Here is a 19181-nt window from a genome sequence, read left to right as displayed (position 1 = left end):
AATAGTACTGAAGACTTGTGCTCTAGAACTTGCTGCACCCCAAGCCTAGCTGTTCCAGTACAGTTACAACACTGGCATCTACCTGTCATTGTGGAAATTTGCCCAGGTGTGTCCTTTACACAAGAAACAGGACAAATCCAACCCAGCCAATTACCGCCCTATCAGCCTACTCTAAATCATCTGCAAAGTGATGGAAGGAGTCATCAACAGTGCTATCAGCAGCACTTGCTCAGCAAAAACCTGCTCCTGGACGCTCAATTTGGGTTCCGCCAGGATCACCCACCTCCTGACCTCATTACAGTTTTGGTTCAAACATGGAGGAAAGAGCTGAAAGCCAGAGGTGAGATGAGAGTGACTGCCCTTGACATCAAGGCAGCATTTGACCGAGTATGGTATCAAGGAGCCCGAGGTAAATTGGAGTCAATGGCAATCGGGGAAACTCTCCATTGGTTGGAGTCATACCTGGCACAAAGGAAGATGGCTGTGGTGGTTGGAGATCAATCATCTCACCTCCAGGGTAATGTCCTTGGCCCAATCATCTTTATCTGCTTCATCGATGACCTCCCTTCCATCATAAGGTCAGAATTGGGTATGTTTGCAGATGACTGCACAATGTTCAGCACCATTCGCGGCGACTCAGATAATGAAGCAGTCCATATCCAAATGCAGCAAAACGTGGACAATATCTAGACTTGGGATGATAAGTGGCAAGTTACATTCGTGCCACACAAGTGCCAGGCAATGTCCATCTCCCTACAAGAGAGGATCTAACCACCGCCCCTTGACATTCAATGGCATTACCATCATTGAATCCCCCACTGTCAACATCCTGGGGGTTACCATTGATCAGAAACTGAACAAGACTAGCCACATTAATACTGTGGCTACCAGGGCAGGTCAAAGGCTAGGAATCCTACTACGAGTAACTCACCGCCTGACCCCCTCCCCCCGCAAAAAGCCTGTCCATCATCTATAACGCACAGGTTAGGAGTGTAATGGAATACTTTACACTTGTCTGGATGAGTGCAGCTCCAACAACACTCAAGAAGCTTGATAACCATCCAGGACAAAGCAGCCTGCTTGATTGCGCTCCCTTTCACAAACATCAAACCCTCCACCACCGAAGAACATTGGCAGCCATGTGTACCATCTACAATATACACTGCCGTAACTCACCAAGATTCCTCAGATAGCACCTTCCAAACCCATGACCACTACCATCTAGAAGGACAAGAGCAGCAGATACCGAGGAACCCCATCACTCGGAGGTTCCCCTCCAAGTCACTCACCACACTGACTTAGAAATATATCGCCGTTCCTTCATTGGCGCTGGGGCAATCTCCTGGAATTCGCTCCTAACAGCACAGTGGGTGTACCTGCACCTGCAGCCGTTCAAGAAGGCAACTCAACACCACCTTCTGAAGGACAACTAGTGACGGACAATAATGCTGGCCTAACCAGCCTACATCCTGTGAATGAATGAATTTTTAAAAAATAGGTGTGAGTTGTTGCTCCTTGGGCTTCCAGCCTCTTTTCCACTTTGTCCAGGGTGAGATGTATCTGTGCCCGGGCTTCGGCCATCTTCACTACAGCCTGGATACCTGTTTTTATCTCCTGCCCGTGTTCCCTCAGTGCTTCCGAGAGGGACCCCATCCAATTCCCCCCTGGTGAGAGAAGGCTTTGTGCGTGGCTGGTCTGCCCTTCTCGCTCCGCTGAAACTTGCTTCACCGCCTCGTGCACAAATTGGCTCTTTCAATTGTCTCCATTCCAGGCCCCTTCCACTCCTGGTCTCTGTTCGGCCCCTGGACTGGCTTTTTCCCGGCACTTTTCCCCTGTTTTACTAAGGTTGGGGGAACAAGTTGCCGAGTTTTCTGGTGAGTTTTTGATTAAAAAATGGTTATTTTACAGGTCCACGGGAGGAGAGCCACCTGATGTGTGACTGCTCAGCACATCGTCGTCACCGGAAGTCCGGTTGTTAGTTGTGACGCACAGTGTCTGTGGTTTAACTGTCTAAATTCCCAATTCTTGCTTGCCCAAAGTATGATTGTAGATTCAGTAAATCCTAACGATTTTTGAATTCTGACAATCCTCAAGAAAAAGGATATATAATTGTAATCAATATATAATATAAAAAATATATTTTCATCAAACCCTGTTACTCTTTATTTATAAAGAAGAAACTAGTGACATCTTTGACCCTCATATTTATTCAGGCCGGGCGTGCGTCTCCTGCCCTTGTCCTTCCAGACAGTGGAGGTCATGGGTGTGGAAGGTCTGTTGAAAGAGGCTTGGCAGGTTGCTGCACTTAGCCAATAGCCTTCTGTGGCTTGGCATCACAAGTGCACATCTAAATACTTCTTAAATGTTTTGAGGGTCTCTGCCTTCATTACCCTTTCAGGTAGTGAGTTCCAGACCCTCACCACCCTCTGGGTGAAAAGGCTTTTCCTCACATTCTCTCTAAACCTCCTGCCCCTTACCTTACCTGCACCCTGGTCATAGATCCCTCTACCAAGGGGAAACATTTATTCCTGTCTACTCTAGCTATGCCCCTCATAATTTTATACATATCAATCATGTCTCCTCTGCTCCAAGGAAAACAACCCCAATTTATCCAATCTCTCTTCATAACTAAAACTCTCCAGCACAGGCAACATCCTGGTAAATCTCCTCTGCACCCTTTCCAGTGCTATCACATATTTTCTATAATGTGGATTCCAGAACTGCACAAAATACTCTAGCTGTGGCCTAGACAATATTTTCTATAGATCCAGCATAATCTCCATGCACCTAAAGTCTCTGCCTTGGCTAACAAAGGCAAGTACATCATATGCCTTCTTAACCACTTTATCCACCTGCCCTGCTACCTTTAGGGACTGGTGTTGCTTGCACACAAGGGTCCCTCTGATCCTTTGTGCTTCCAAGGGTACTGCCGGCTATCATGTATTTCCTTGCCTTGTTTGTCCTGCCCAAGTGCATCAACTCACACTTATCAGGATTGATTTCCATTTGACACTGATCAGCCCCCTGACCAGCCAGTCTATATCCTCTTATAATCTCTGGCTTGGCTATACTCCTCACTATTTATCACCCCACCAATTTTTGTATCATCTGCAAACTTACTGATCAACCCTCCTACATTCATGTCTAAATCATTAATATAAACCACAAAACAGCAAGGGTCCCAACACTGATCACCATTGATTTCAATTTTGCTTGGGCTCCTTGATGTGACCGACATACAGGCAAATGCTGCCTTGAAGTCAAGGATAGTCACTCTCATCTCACTCCTCTTGCCCATGGTTGGACCAAGGCTGCAGTGAAGTCTGGAGCTGATCAGTCCTAGTAGAACTCGCCTCATTTTACCTGCAGGATTCCCGCAGCCCAGGAGTCCCAGACCTTCAGAATTAGAAATAAGAATTCTGTTGCAAAGAACACATGCAGCATCCTTAAAAGATTTTAGTGACCAACTTATTTTCTGAGAATGTATCTGTGTCCCAATTCACCTCTGGTACAACTGGAAATGGTGGGTTGGAATCGGGTTTTGAAAATTAAAAAAATTAATTACCTCCTTATACCTCCCCCACCCAGTGCAAAACACTTCTCCTTGGGGTTAAAATCTCCTAAGGGTTAAAAACACCCATTGTGTTTTCTTATGACAAAACTTGTCATATGTTTTATAATAGTGCAAAGTGAATATGTAACCTGAGCAGAAACACATCCAATTTATCTTATTCTTCTTCAAAAAATAAAATTAAACCACAATTTGTGGTAGGGCCAAAAGTATTTTGAAATTGGATCCTTTCAGTTTGTGTTTACAGCTACATCTGCATGCTTTCATGACATTTTAATATTTCCTTCACCGCAACACCACTGTTTCCCCGTAAGTAATAATGTTACTGGACTTGTTGTGCAGACTATGCTCTCAGGATATGGGTTCAAACCTCACCACGACAGCGTGCGAAATTTAAATTCACTAATAAATCTGAAATTGAAAGCTAGTTTCTTTAATGGTGACAATGAAACTATCATTGACTATCAGAAAAAGCCATCAGATTTACTAATGTCCTTTAGAGAAGAGAATCTGCCATCCTTACCTGACATGGCCCATATGTAACCAGCTGTGACAGCAATGTGGGTGACTATTCTGAAAAGGCCTCGCAAGCCACTCAGTTCAAGAGCAATTAGGAATGGACAATAAATGTTGGCTTTGCTGATGATGCCCATATCCTATGAAAGAATAAAATAATTCCATTGCCCTTTTCACTCTTTTATGAGTGATTTTTAACAACATGATTTTGTACCACTATCTTGTTGCTGAATGTGAAAAAAAATATGAAAAAAAACAATTGCTTTGTGAAAGAAGTAATGGTGATCCTGTAGATTACTGAGAAATAAATAATGTGTTTTATACATTTGTTGAGCAATCATCACAAGTATAACACTTACCAAATGATTACGGGCAGCACGGTAGCATAGTGGTTAGCAGAGTTGCTTCACAGCTCCAGAGTCCCAGGTTCGATTGCCAGCTTGGGTCACTATCTGTACGGAGTCTGCACGTTCTTCCCCTGTGTGCGTGGGTTTCCTCCGGGGCCTCCGGTTTCCTCCCACAGTCCGAAGATGTGCGGGTTAGGTGGATTGACCATGCTAAATTGCCCTAATGTCCAAAAAGGCTAAATGGGGTTACTGGATTACGGGGATAGGGTGGAGGTGTGGGCTTGGGTAGGGTACTCTTTCCAAGGGCCAGTGCAGACTCGATGGGCCGAATGGCCTCCTTCAGCACTGTAAATGTTATGATTCTATGATTCTAAATTACTGATATTTCTGAATAATTGGTGTATCAATCAGCCATTTAATAAAATGCATGAAAAAAATGTTGGAGGTTTACAGAATTCACTCAGGTAAAATTTCATGTCGATAAAAAAAATCATGATCCGAATCCACTAATGTTGGAGATTATAACAAACACCTTTAGTAAATGCCAATCTTCAATAAACTTATTATTACGACTGCATGTTTTTATTTTATTTTAGATTTAGCTAGTTTTTATTTTAGAATTTTAAAAATTGTAACTTTTTTTAATGAGAAAGTAATTGACCCAGCATTACCTGAACTGAGCATTTTGGTGATTAGTTGGACGCAGAGTGGAGCTTTCAGCTCAAAAATACATTTGGAACCCTTCAAAGGAAATTTTCTTAATCTGAATTGGATTTCCCTTTTTATTCTTTTCTCTTGTAAAGTTTGCCTCTCCAGTTAACTGGCTCATGGTTAATGTGGGAAGAGGGGTGCTAGACACTAAACATAGGTTTGGGATTAGGTTAGATAACTGGAGTATTATTGTGAGAGCATATCATTTTGAATAAATTACTCTTTCCAGTTTAGTGTTTACCCCCTTTCAGATGGCTGGTTTCTATTTCCTTCTTTGAAAATGGGAGCATTTTACAGTATATGTAGATGTTAAGGAACCTGTTGCTTTGTAGTGCAGTGAGGATGACTGTTTTAACATACCAACATTTTTTACAGGCCGTTCAGAAATCATTACAAAAGAGAACATCAGCGAGAGACGATGCAGTTGCATCCACAAGTAACCTAGATGAGGTAGTAGAAGTATATGCGAGTTTCTTAGTCTTTGTCTAAAGTTACAAACTCATGAAACAATTTTGTTTTCTTTGAAAAATTCAGGCTACTTTAAACATGACGGTTTTTCTGGAATAAAATGATAAACTTTAAATTGTCAGAAAAGTGCAAGAATCTAACACCTGGTACAGGAATCTCACAAATATTAACATTATAGAGCAATGTGTCTCAAATCCAAACATATGAATTATTTAGTGTCTTCCCATTGACCATTATGATGTCTGGGAGGGAAATTAAATTTTTGTTTTCAAGTTCTCATCTTAGCTTCCATTTGACAGTTCAAATATCTGTATGCACTGGTAATTTAAAAAAAAAAAGGAGTAAGTTTATTTCGAAATAATCAGCTGTTCATGGTATTTTAGCATGTTGAAAGATACTTTGAATTAAAAAGCCTGTATTGTTTTGAAAGCTAAAGGTTTAAATGTGCAATTTTAATATTGAACAAGAGCTATTCCAAGAGATGTTTATTTGTACTCAAATCGTTTGGTTATATTTTTGTATATGGCATTTTCGACACCATGCATCCCAGTACTAGAATGGTGAGGTCTGAAGCTCCCCAGATGTTATAATGAGGTGCAACAGTTGTTGGCAGTGTGTAGTGAAAAATGGGGCTGCTGCTAGAGTCATCACAGCCTCAGGTAATGGAATCCAGGGTGGGGGGTTATAATATTCCTGGGCCAGGATTTTCCCCTCCTGTTAGTGCGGGTGGGTTTGGCAACAGGAGCATAAAATGTCGTGAGAGGGCCAAAGTGGCATTTTATATTGGCGTGAAAGCTTGCCACGATCGTCCCCTCTCCCGTCAGTGGCGTGCAGTTTCCCGCCGTTCAACACCGGGAATCACAATTGAATACATTTGCATCTCATCGGAATCATAACTCCTGTCAGAAAATCCATTCTCTGGAGTGTGATGCCACAATGTCGCAAATCACAACTAGCTTCAAAAGGAATGTTTCTTGTGAGCACCCCTCTGAGGGATGTACAATTATTGAAGTTCATTCATGTGTTCTTTAAATGTCTGCCATTGTCTATCGACTGTCAACCCCTTAAGTATCCTTTGCCAGCCCATCCTAGCCAATGCATGTCTCATGCCATCAATTTACTGCTGAAACCCCCATCCGTATATTTGGAATTGTTAAATCTAAAGGTATAATACTCTCCTGACTGGCCTTCCACCTGTCTACATAAACGAGCTCATTGAAAACTCGACTGCTCATACCTTAACTCACAAAGTTCCATTCACCCATTACTCCAGTTCTCGTTGACCTACATTGGCTATCATAGATAGAGAGGATTGTTAATGGAAAGGAAGCAGTGAATAGGGATAAGCCAGGCATTTTCAATTTGGCAGCCTGTGACTAGTGGCCTAAGCAACTTACAATCTATATTTTTTTCAAACTTCTTTTTCTCGGGAACCACCCCTACCAACCAACTGACCTTTGCGACCCATGCCAGCCGACCATCGTGACCCAGCACCCCCGGGCAAATCCCTGCAGCGATCCCCTCAAGACGAACTTGTATTTTTCCTGAGTCTGAGAAATGCCGCCGTGTGGCTAACTCATACACCCACCGATTTCGGGGGTTTCGAGTCCCTCCATCCTAGTAGGATCCGACTCCGGGCCACCAGGGAGGCAAAGGCCAGGACATTGGCCTCTCTCACCCCCTGGGTTCCCGGATTTTCCGACACGTCAAAGATCGCCACCTCTGGTCTTGGTACCACCCTCTGACATGACGTCAGCAAAGCCCTGCCAGAAACCCCTCAGTCTCAGACATGCCCAAAACGTATGGACATGGTTAAGCGGGACCCCCCCGCACAGCGCCTACACCTATCCTCCACCTCCTCAACGAACCTGCTCACCCGGCCGCAGTCATGTGTGCCCTGTGGAATACCTTAATCTGTAACAGGCTGTGCCTGGCCCACGACGAAGATGCATTGACTCGCCTCAGGGCTTCCTCCCATAATCCGTCCTCCAACTCCCCACCCAGCTCTTCTGATCAAAGGCCTTCTCTGCGTCCATGGCTACCACCACCTCTGCCTCGCGTCCCACTGGGGGCATCATGATCACATTAAGTAACCTCCTGATATTGGCCGTCAGATGCCTCCCCTTATGAACCTCGCCTGGTCCTCCCCTATTATCTCTTGGACACAGTCGTCGATCCTCAAGGCCAAGATCTTCGGCAATAGTTTGGCATCTACATTTAGCAGGGAAATCGGTCTATATGACCCACATTGTTCCGGATCCTTATCTCACTTTAGAATGAGGGAGATTGACGCTTGTGACAACATGGGGGTGGGTAGTACTCCCAGCTCCTTTGCCTCTTTGAAAGCCCTTACCAACAGCAGTCCCAATACCCCGGAGAACCTCTTGTAGAATTCCACCGGGTTCCTGTCTGGACTTGGGGGGGGTGGGGGTGGGGGGGGGGGGGTCCTACCCGATTGCATCGCCCGGCCCCTCCGCTACTTCTACCAGCCCAATTGGGGCCCACAGGCCCTTCACCAACTCCTCATCCACCATTGGGAACTCCAACCTTCCCAGAAACCGCCTTATCCCCTCCTCCCCTGCTGGGGGGTTCCGACTTGTACAACTTCACCCCCGCCGGATCCAAGACGATATACCCACCTGTGTCCTTCACTTTCCCAATCTCCCTCACTGTGTCCTGCTTCTCAACTGGTGTGCTAGCATCCTGCTCACCTCCTACCCATACTCGTATACCGCTCCTCTCACCCTTCTCAACTGCCTCACCACCTTATCCGCAGATAATAGCCCAAACTCCATCTGCAGCCTCTGCCGTTCCTTCAGCAACCCCGCTTCCGGGGCCTCCGCATATCTCCTGTCCACCTGCAGGATTTCCTCCACGAGCCTCTCTGATCTCCGCCTTCTCCCTATGTGCCCAAATCAAAATAAACTCCCCAATCACTGCCTTCAGTGCCTCCCAAACTGTACCTGCTGAAACCTCTCCCGTTTCATTAATCTCCACATATCACCGGATGACCGTCCTCACCCGCTCACAGACCTCTTCCTCCGCCAACCGTCCCACATCCAGCCTCCATTGCGGACGCTGCCCCCCCTTTGCTCACTTGTAGGTCCACCCAGTGCGGGGCATGGTCCAATACCATTATTGCCGAATACTCAATATCAACCACCCCTACCAACAATGTCTTGTCAAACACGAAAGAGTCTATTCAGGTATACACCTTGTGCACATGGGAGTAGAATGAAAATTCTTTCGCCCTCGGTCTCCTTAGTCTCCACAGATCCCCACCCCCATCCCCATGTGCTCCATGTTAAGGGCCAGGGTTTGGAGAACCCCAAAGTATATCATGGAGTTCACCTGACCCATAACTTTAAATAGATTTTGGTTATGGGGAGCACAAGGGCCCACTTTACAGGTGTGATGAAACAGAGAACTAAAGTATGTTTAAACAAAAACAATGTTTATTCTATGAATCCAGTCAACATTTTAAAACACACAGTAAACATCTTAACAACTATCAACACCAACAATCCCCACAGATACAATATTCTATAAGTAACCCTTAATCTTTCCTTGAAACGTCCAAAAGACAAATACCCTCTTCAACACAGACCTCGGGTTTAAATTCTCTACTGAGAGCAATTATCACTTTTAAATTAGCAAGTTATTTGAAGACATTGCTTTCATACAGAAAGAGATCAGAATTACACAGTGTTTCTCTGGATGCAGCTTCCAATCTGCAAAACGAAACCAAACACCCAGACAGCCCAGCTCCATCCATACTCTGACATCACTGCAGTTATTTGACAAGCACCCATTTCTTAAAGGTACACCCACTACAGCTATTTGATAAACACCCATTTCTTAAAGGTACTCTCACATGACACGCAGCTCCTTGGCTGTTGCCGGCACCCCCTGACCTCAAGCTCGACCAGTCTAGTGTCGGATCCAGGACAGCGTTGAAGTCCCCCCCCTCCCAATTATTAACCAATGAGAGTCCAGGTCAGGGATCCTCCCCAGCACCCACCTCATAAATTCCACATTGTCCCTGTTAAGGGCATAGATGTTCACGAACACCACCGGCATCCCCTTCAGTTTCCCGCTCACCATAACATACCTTCCCCCAGAGTCTGCCACTATACTTCCCACTTCAAATGCAACCGCTTAGTGATCAAAATCGCCACCCACTTCGCTTTGGAGTCCAATCCCGATTGAAATACTTACCCAACCCATCCCTTCCTCAGTCTAGTCTGGTCCCTCACCTTCAAGTGAGTCTCCTGTAGCATGGCCACATCCGCCTTTATTTTTTTAAATGTGCGAAAGCACGGGCCCCTTGACAGGCCCATTCAATCCTCGTATGTTCCACATGATCAGCCTGGTCGGGTGGCACCTTAATCCCCATACGTCGATCATCCATAGTCCCTCTTGGACCAGCCCGTGTCCCGCACGTCCTCAGGCCTGCCCTCGGACGCCCACGATCATCGAACCTCCCCCTATTACACTTTAAAAGCCCTACCCCTGTCAGCAGTATGTTGCCCCCCCCCCCCCCCCCACCCAGTCCCCCAACAACAACCCCTGTCCCCACCCCCCCTCTCGCAGCAGCTTCTCGAGCATCCTCCCCACATATTCGCCAGCGTCAACTCCTTCACTTCCCTCCGGCAGGCCCACAATCCTAATAATCTGCCTGTGTGACCGGTTCTCCAGGTCTTCAACTTTTTCCTGAAGCCACCTCTGCTGCTCCCGCATCAGCCCCATCTCCGCTGCCATTGAGGCGAACTGCTCCTCATGTTCCCCCACCAACTCCTTCATCTTCTGGATCGCCTGACCCTGGGCCTCCAGCCTCCACGCGGTCTGAATTGTCATCTCCTGAATTGAATCTACCACCCGAGCCAGGTCTTCCAGATTCTCCTTGCATTGCTGGGTGAACTTCTCGTTCAGGAAGCCCACCAGCTGCTCTGTTGACCACTGAGCCGGCAGGGCCGCTTCCTGACCCTCCGCCATCTCCACTTGCATTGCAGGCACCACACCAACCTTTGCAGTCTGATCCCCTCTATTGCGACCGCTTCTGGCCCTCAGCTCCATACACCAGTCCGTCAATCTCTTCTACTCACTCTCGTGCACCATTTTGCCTCCTCACATCCCCTCATTAACCTGGGAAAATGTCCGAAAAAACTGCCACTAGTGGGAGCTGCCAAATGTGCGACAACTCACACCATGGCCGCGACCGAAAGTCTGATATCAAATTCTTCTTAATGGGTTGCTCACCAGAGGCCCTGGAGCTCACTTCAGCACTGCTTTGTCCTACTGTGGATTCTCCTTAGCATCTCTCTCCAGCAGGTTTAGTTGAGAGACCCTGGCCTGTTTGTGTCTCTGGCTCTCTCTTCCTTATTACAATCCATTTACAATTCTTTAGTCCTGTTGCTTAATTGCTGGCAGCTCAAAATGGAAGAATCTCTCTCGTGCCCAGAGCACGTGATGTTAGTGTATGGGGTGCGTGACCTGCTCTCTGCCGCCGCTTCTGGCAGGAAGACTCCCATCAATTTTTTTTTAAACATCTCCTCCTGGGTCAGTGCTGACATCAGGAGGAGGCGGTCTGCCCTGCTGGGTACCAGGTCTGCCCACTGCGAAGGGGGCAGGCATATGTGCAAAGGTATCTTTAAAAGCTAGTTGCGGCCGTTGACCACAACGTCCTGCAATGAGGAGCACAGTGACCCAGGGCCCTGTGACCCTCCTGACACCCCGGCTCATGACCCATCCGCGGATCACGACCCTGAGTTTGAAAATGACTGATCTATAGTAATGACTTGGGCAAAGAGACCGGAGGTAATATATGGGAGGGAGACGGTGACATAGTGGTAATGTCACTGGACTAGCAATCCAGAGATGAAGCCTAAATCGTTCAGTATATTTAGGTTGAGATAGACATATTTTAAGTCTCAGGGAATCCAGGGATATGGGTAGAAGGTGGCGGCAGATGAGAGAATTCTGGTTGGAGTTGTGTGCATGCTTCCTACTTAAGATATTAGGGTTTCAGTAATTAGAGCAGTGTTCTTCAAACTTTTTTTCCGTGGACCCACTTTTTTTAAAAAATAATTTTTATTGGAATTTTTTGAAAAATGTATAACAACAGAACAATAATAATAACAATAATAAACACCCCCCCGGACCCGTAACAACGCATATCACGAACCCCCCCACCCCCCGCAAACGCAATGAACAACAAAATAAATTAAAAATAAATTAAATTAACATAAACAACGCCCCCCTGAACACCCCCCTCTCCCCCCTCCCCCTCCCCTCCTCCCCCCTCCCCTCTCCCATCTCCTCCCTCCCCTCCCCCCTCCCCCCATTCCCCCTCCCCCCATTCCCCCTCCCCCCCTCCCCCCATTCCCCCTCCCCCCTCTTCCCCTCCCCTCTCCCCCTCCCCCTCTCCCCCTCCCCATCCCTCTTTCCCCCTCCCCATCCCTCTCCCCCTCCCCATCCCTCTCCCCCTCCCCATCCCTCTCCCCCCCCCCCCCCATCCCTTTCCTCTCTCCCCCCCCCCCCCCTCCCCCCCGTGTTGCTGCATGCAGCTGACCTAGTTCCCTATCGTTGAGCCAGAAAGTCGAGGAAAGGCTGCCACCGCCTGAAGAACCCTTGTACCGATCCCCTCAGGGCGAATTTGACCTTCTCCAACTTAATGAATCCCACCATGTCATTGATCCAGGTCTCCACACTTGGGGATCTCGCATCTTTCCATTGCAACAAGATCCTCCGCCGGGCTACTAGGGACGCAAAGGCCAAAACACCGGCCTCTTTCGCCTCCTGCACTCCCGCCTCCACCCCAACCCGAAATATCACGAATCCCCAGCCTGGCTTGACCCTGGACCCTACCACCCTCGGCACCGTCCTCGCCACCCCCTGCCAGAATTCCCCCAGTGCCGGGCATGCCCAAAACATATGGGCATGGTTCGCTGGGCTCCCCGAACACCTAATGCACATGTCCTCACCCCCAAAAAACCTGCTCATCCTCGTCCCGGACATATGAGCCCTGTGCAGTACCTTGAACTGGATGAAGCTAACCCTCGCACATGAAGAGGAGGGGTTCACCCTCTCCAGGGCGTTCGCCCATGTCCCCTCCTCAATCTACTCCCCCAGCTCCGCTTCCCACCTAGCCTTCAGCTCCTCTACCGACACCTCCTCCGCCTCCTGCATCACCTGGTAGATGTCAGACACCTTCCCATCCCCGACCCACACCCCCGAAAGCACCCTATCCCTTACCCCCCGCGGGGGCAGCAAAGGGAACCCCTCCACCTGCCGCCTACCAAAAGCTTTGACCTGAAGGTACCGGAACATATTCCCCAGGGGAGCTCAAACTTCTCCTCCAGCTCACCCAGGCTCGCAAACCTCCCGTCAATGAACAGGTCTCCCAACTTCCTTATGCCCGCCCTGTGCCACCCCAGGAACCCGACATCAATGTTCCCTGGGACAAACCGGTGGTTCCCCCGCAGCGGGGCCTCCACCGAGCCCCCCACTTCCCCCCTGTGTCGCCTCCACTGCCCCCAAATCTTGAGGGTAGCCGCCACCACCGGGCTCGTAGTGTACCTCGTTGGAGGGAGCAGCAACGGTGCCGTTACCAGTGCCTTCAGGCTCGTGCCTCCACAGGACGCCATCTCCATCCGTTTCCATGCTGCCCCCTCCCCATCCATTACCCACCTGCGTACCATCGAGACATTAGCCGCCCAATAGTACCCAGAGAGGTTGGGCAGCGCCAGTCCCCCTCTATCCCTACCCCGCTCCAAAAAGACCCTCCTCACCCTCGGAGTCCCGTGCCCAAATAAATCCCGTGGTGCTGCTGTTCACCCTCCTAAAAAAGGCCCTCGGAATAAAAATGGGGAGGCACTGGAACAAAAACAAAAACCTCGGGAGCACCGTCATTTTAACGGACTGTACTCTACCCGCCAACGACAGCGGCAGCATGTCCCACCTTTTAAACTCCTCCTCCATCTGCTCCACCAACCTAGTAAAATTAAGCTTATGCAAAGTCCCCCAACTCCTAGCCACCTGAACCCCCAGGTACCTAAAACTCCTCACTGCCCTTTTTAGCGGGAGCCTACCAATCCCCTCCTCCTGATCTCCCGGGTGTACAACAAATAGCTCGCTCTTGCCCAGGTTCAACTTGTAGCCCAAGAAACTCCCAAACTCAGCAAGAATCTCCATCACCTCCGGCATTCCCCTCACCGGGTCTGCTACATACAGCAGCAAGTCAACTGCATAAAGTGACACTCGGTGCTCCTCCCCACCCCGCACCAGACCCCTCCACCTCCCCGACTCCCTGAGCGCCATGGCCAGAGACTCAATTGCCAACGCAAAAAGCAAGGGGGACAGGAGGGCACCCATGCCTCGTCCCACGGTAGAGCCTGAAGTACTCGGACCTCCTCCCATTTGTCGCTACACTCGCCATCGGAGCCTCGTACAGCAACCTCACCCATTTAATAAACCCCTCCCCAAACCCGAACCTCTCTAACACCTCCCTCAAGTACCCCCACTCAACCCTATCAAAGGCCTTCTCCGCATCTAATGCCACCACAATATCCGCCTCTCCTTCTGCCGCCGGCATCATTATCACATTTAGCAGCCTTCGCACGTTAGTGTTCAGCTGCCTCCCCTTCACAAAACCCGTCTGATCTTCATGTATCACCCCCGGCACACAGTCCTCTATTCTAGTGGCCAAGAACTTCGGCAGCAACTTAGCGTCCACATTCAACATCAGCGCCGGTGACATTGCGGGGGCAAAACTCCCCCCTCCCATGCCTCGTTAAAGGTCCGAACCAACAGGGGGCCCAACAGGTCCGCATATTTTTTATAAAATTCAACCGCGAACCCATCCGGTCCCGGCGCCTTCCCTGACTGCATGTGGCCAATCCCTCTAACCAGCTCCTCCGCTTCGATCGGTGCCCCCAGTCCCTCCGCCTGCTCCTCCTGCACCCTTGGAAATCGCAGCCTGTTCAAGAAGCTCTCCATTCCCCCCACCATCACCGGCGGCTCCGACCGGTACAGTTCCCTGTAGAAGTCCCTGAAGACCCCATTGACCTCTACCCCCTACCGCACCACATTGCCACCCCTATCCTTCACTCCACCAATCTCCCTAGCCGTGTCCCGCTTGCGGAGCTGATGCGCCAGCATCCTGCTCGCCTTCTCTCCATATTCGTAGACCGCTCCCTGCGCCTTCCTCCACTGTGTCTCCGCCTTTCTGGTGGTCAATAAATCAAACTTGGCCTGCAGGCTACACCGCTCCCCCAACAATCCCTCCTTCGGGACCTCCGCATACCTCCTATCTGCACTCAGCAGCTCCCCCACCAGTCTCTCCCTCTCCCTATGGGCTCGGATGGAAATCAGCTCCCCCCTAATCACTGTCTTCAGAGCCTCCCACACCATCCCTACCTGGACCTCCCCAGTATCATTGGCCTCGAGGTACCTCTCAATACACCCCTGGACCCTCTTGCACACCTCCTCATCAGCCAACAACCCCACGTCCAGACGCCAAAGCGGGCGCTGTTCCCGCACCTCCCCCATCTCCAGATCCACCCAATGCGGAGCATGGTCCGAAATCGCTATAGCCGAATATTAGGCATCCTCCACCCTCGGGACCAGCCCCCTACTCAGGACAAAAAAATCAATACGGGAATAAACCCTGTGCACGTGGGAGAAAAAGGAGTACTCCCGAGCCCTCGGCCTCCCAAACCTCCAGGGATCCACCCCTCCCATCTGGTCCATAAACCCCCTCAACACCTTGGCCGCCGCTGGCCTCCTGCCTGTCCTAGAACTAGAACGATCCAGTGGGGGATCCAGCACCGTATTGAAGTCTCTCTCTCTCTCTCTCTCTCTCTTCCCCCCCCCCCCCCCCCCCCCACCATGATCAGGCCCCCCCCCCCCCGCCTCCAGGTCAGGAATGCGGCCCAACATACGCCTCATGAAACAAGCATCATCCCAATTTGGGGCATATACATTTACCAACACCACCCTCGCCCCCTGCAGCTTACTGCTCACCATCACATATCTGCCGCCACTATCAGCCCCCGCCTCAAACGCCACCCTCTTCCCCACCAGGATCGCCACCCCCCCCCCCGGTTCTTCGCGTCGATCCCTGAATGGAAAACTTGCCCCACCCGCCCCTTCCTCAGACGAACCTGGTCTCTCTCTCTCTCTCTCTCTCTCTCTCTCTCTCTCTCTCACTCTCACTCTCACTCTCACTCTCACTCTCACTCTCACTCTCTCTTTCCCCCCCCCCCCCCTGTCCCCCCCCAGGCTAGGACCCCTCCTAGCCGCGACGCTCCCTCCATAGTACTCCCGTGAGCCACCCGTGAGCCAACTGACTTCTGCTGACCACGGCAGCTCCCGCCCTAACTCCGACCCCTCCTGATATGGGGTCACCCTCCCCCCGCAGCATCTCCTTGGCACCGCTCCAGTGCGGGTCCACGCCCCTTGCCTCCAGCTCCACCCCCCTCGTCCCGCGGCGCATGAAACCAGAGGATAGCCCGCGCTTTCCCACTGCCCCACCCCACCCCCTCAACGCAGCTCCCAAATAGCAGTGCCAACCGATCCAGCAACCCCGTACAAACAAAAAGAACAACCACAGACCCCCAACACCCACCTTAAAACACAAAACCATAACCAACACCATCCGAAAGCAGGAAAAAAAAACAGAATAGCCAGCAACAGCATAAACAGTGACACAAAAAACCCCCACAGTCCCCAGTCCCTAGTTCGAGTCCAACTTTTCGCCCTGCACAAAGGCCCACGCCTCCTCCGGGGACTCAAAGTAGTGATGCCGGTCCTTGTGGGTGACCCACAAGCGCGCAGGCGGTAGCATGCCGAATTTCACCTGCCTGCTGCTTCAAGCCACACCCAATGCTTACTGTTCTTTACAAGCATATTATAACAAACTTTGAAAAATATCCGTAAGACTTTCTAATGTGTAGTAACTTCTGCAGAGTCATCTGGCACTAGTCAGTATTTTCAGGACTTTAGCTATGTGCAGATAGTATTTTTATGTGTGTAATATAAGATTGCCATTTGGCAACTTGGTTCTTTTCATTGCTTAATTTATTTTTATTTATGTTATACTACATGCTGATTGAATAATAGAAATACAATCAACAGGCTACTGCTGCCCGGCCTCGCTCTCTCTTTCCTTCCCTATGTCCCTGCTTTTATTTCTATTTTTTCTTTCTGTTGCTCTGCCTCCTTTTTCCTCTTTCTGATCCTTGCTCATCTTTGATTTTCTTTTCTCTTTTGGACTTCATTGGTCTATAAGAACTGGCCTTCTTTGTCGAATACGTGTTCAAATATCATAATCCCATATTTGACTTTATAATTGATGGTAATCTTGTGAACATGTGTATCGCTTTTGATAGTCCCCTGTGTTAGGAGCTTGTTTTGTCCTTTATGCACCAGTTGTCTCTTTGAATGCAATGGGGCAAACTGTGCCCAACCCATCCAAAATGAGTGGGAGCCAGTTTGAAAGTTGTGCATTTTTATTTATTCTCCTGAAGTCATGCTTTGGGGATCATTTGTTTTGACATGATTAGAACCACAGTGTCATTTTAATTTGGCTGGTTGTAAATCCTACCCAGCTTCAAACCCATTTAGTGAAACCTTATTTCTTTGATTTCAGGCAACAGACTGCCTCACTGAGTATAAGCAACTTAAAGAATACTTGGCTAAAACCATTTGAGTCTTGGGGTTCTGTGAGCTTTGTGGATTAACAAGGCTTAAAGATTGCTGTTTTTAAACTTTACTCATCTTGATCAAGCTTTCACACCTGATCGTGGTGCCATTTTTGCTTCATTGGTTTGCATGGAGGAGCAGTTGGAGAAAAAGGAGCAACGGGTGCAGCCTCAATGGTCAAAATAGGTATCAGTTGTGCCTCTTAGAAGTCAACAGCTGTGGAGGGATGGTTGCAGAAGACCTTCGAATTGAGCCATTTTCCTGGATCTAACTGAGGGATACTATAAAGGAGGCTACAATGCACCAAACAGGCTGTCATTTTCCTATGCAGCCTTCTGCAGCAATTCTTGCTGGCTAAATTTGCCAGTGGCTATCAAAACCATCACTGCCATTAGGCAATTGCCTCAGGCAATCTCCCTTCAAATAGAATGTTGTGAACCCGCCGAAAGAAGCCTTCCCTGAAGACAATAAAGTGAGAAGTAAGATAAGAAATTTGGTAGCATAGTGGTTAGCACTATGGCTTCACAGCGCCTGGGTTCCAGGTTCGATTCCTGGCTTGGGTCACTGTCTGTGCGGAGTCTGCACGTTCCTCCCACAAGTCCCGAAAGACGTGCTATTAGGTTATTTGGACATTCTGAATTCTCCCACAGTGTACCCGAACAGGCGCCGGAATGTGGCAACTAGGGGCTTTTCAAAGTAACCTCATTGCAGTGTTAATGTAAGCCTACTTGTGACAATGAAGATTATTATTATTATAAAGAGGCCTTTTGAGTTAAACTGCTTCCAACCTGAATTACTGTCCTGCCAGCATATTTTGCAATTGCAAAATTGGAAGTCAAAATTAACTGTTCAGACTATATTAGAATAGACTAATTGAGACCACTTTTGTTATTTTATTCTAAATTATAATTGTGGGCCGATGTGATGTATTTTTACATTGATGATCATCAGTTTGATAATCAAATCTTTGAAGGACCAGATAAAAATAATTAGGTTAATCTGAGTCACAACTCCATTCATGCAGTGGAAGAAATTACATTCTTACTGTGACTATTTTGAGGCTATTGCACTAAATATTTACTTTCGCTCAGTGTCACCGGTCACTGCTGTAAGTACATCTCATCACCTTTATAATCTGGGCTGCACGTTGTTCTGGTTTGTATCTAGATAAATGGTAGCATAGCGTAGGGATTGTAACAAAGAATATTTATTCCATAAACCAGCTACTGATATATGAAATATACTGCTGTGTGAATTCTCTCTTTTTGGATACCACGGGGATTTGCCACATGCTTTTTTTCTGCACGAAGCCTTAATTAAATTAAATTAACTTTCCATTTCAAAGACTTGAATGGATAGTGGTGCAGTAATCAAAGATTAATACATTCACTCCACTTTATTGAATTTGGAAAACGGGGACTTACTATTTAAATTCTTATTTATTATTTTCTCAGCAGTTTTGATATTTGGGGGAATTTTAGCACTCATATTTGAGTTGGGTTTGGGTGCACAGTAAAGATCAGAGCAAATTGAAGCACAATAGCAATCTGACTCCATGCAAGTACTGGCTTGCCATTGTTGATGAAATCATTAGCACATGTGATTGAGCACTTAAATTCACTTTCTGATGGTAATCACATGGAAATTAGGGGTTTTAAAGTTATTTTAACATTACTTCGAATTTAACACCTCCACCACAGGGTTTCCTAAGGCTTGTGAAACACGAGCTATATTGGTGCATTTCATAGGACTCTTCAAACTTCAGATTGCTCAATCTCAATAAAGGTTCAGTGCTCACAGTTGCTTTATTAGTTCCCTGTCGCAAAATTTTAGCAGAGAGTTCTGGTAATTAGAAAGAATTTTGA

At 48.2% G+C, this 19181-nt stretch overlaps 1 protein-coding gene across 1 annotated transcript in view; it reads left to right on the top strand.

Moving 5' to 3' along the window:
• The window catches only part of cfap36 (cilia and flagella associated protein 36), a 241130-nt gene that overhangs the window by 172244 nt on the left and 49705 nt on the right, over positions 1–19181 (top strand). Inside the window, exon 7 of the mRNA XM_038809714.1 lies at positions 5521–5595. Within this exon, the coding sequence (XP_038665642.1) occupies positions 5521–5595 (75 nt within the window). The remainder of the gene's footprint in view (positions 1–5520; positions 5596–19181) is intronic.

This window comes from Scyliorhinus canicula, chromosome 1 (assembly GCF_902713615.1).
Source record: "Scyliorhinus canicula chromosome 1, sScyCan1.1, whole genome shotgun sequence".
NCBI lineage: Eukaryota > Metazoa > Chordata > Chondrichthyes > Carcharhiniformes > Scyliorhinidae > Scyliorhinus > Scyliorhinus canicula.
The sequence above is the reverse complement of the archived record's forward strand: the minus strand, read 5'-3'. Positions and strand labels throughout refer to the sequence as shown.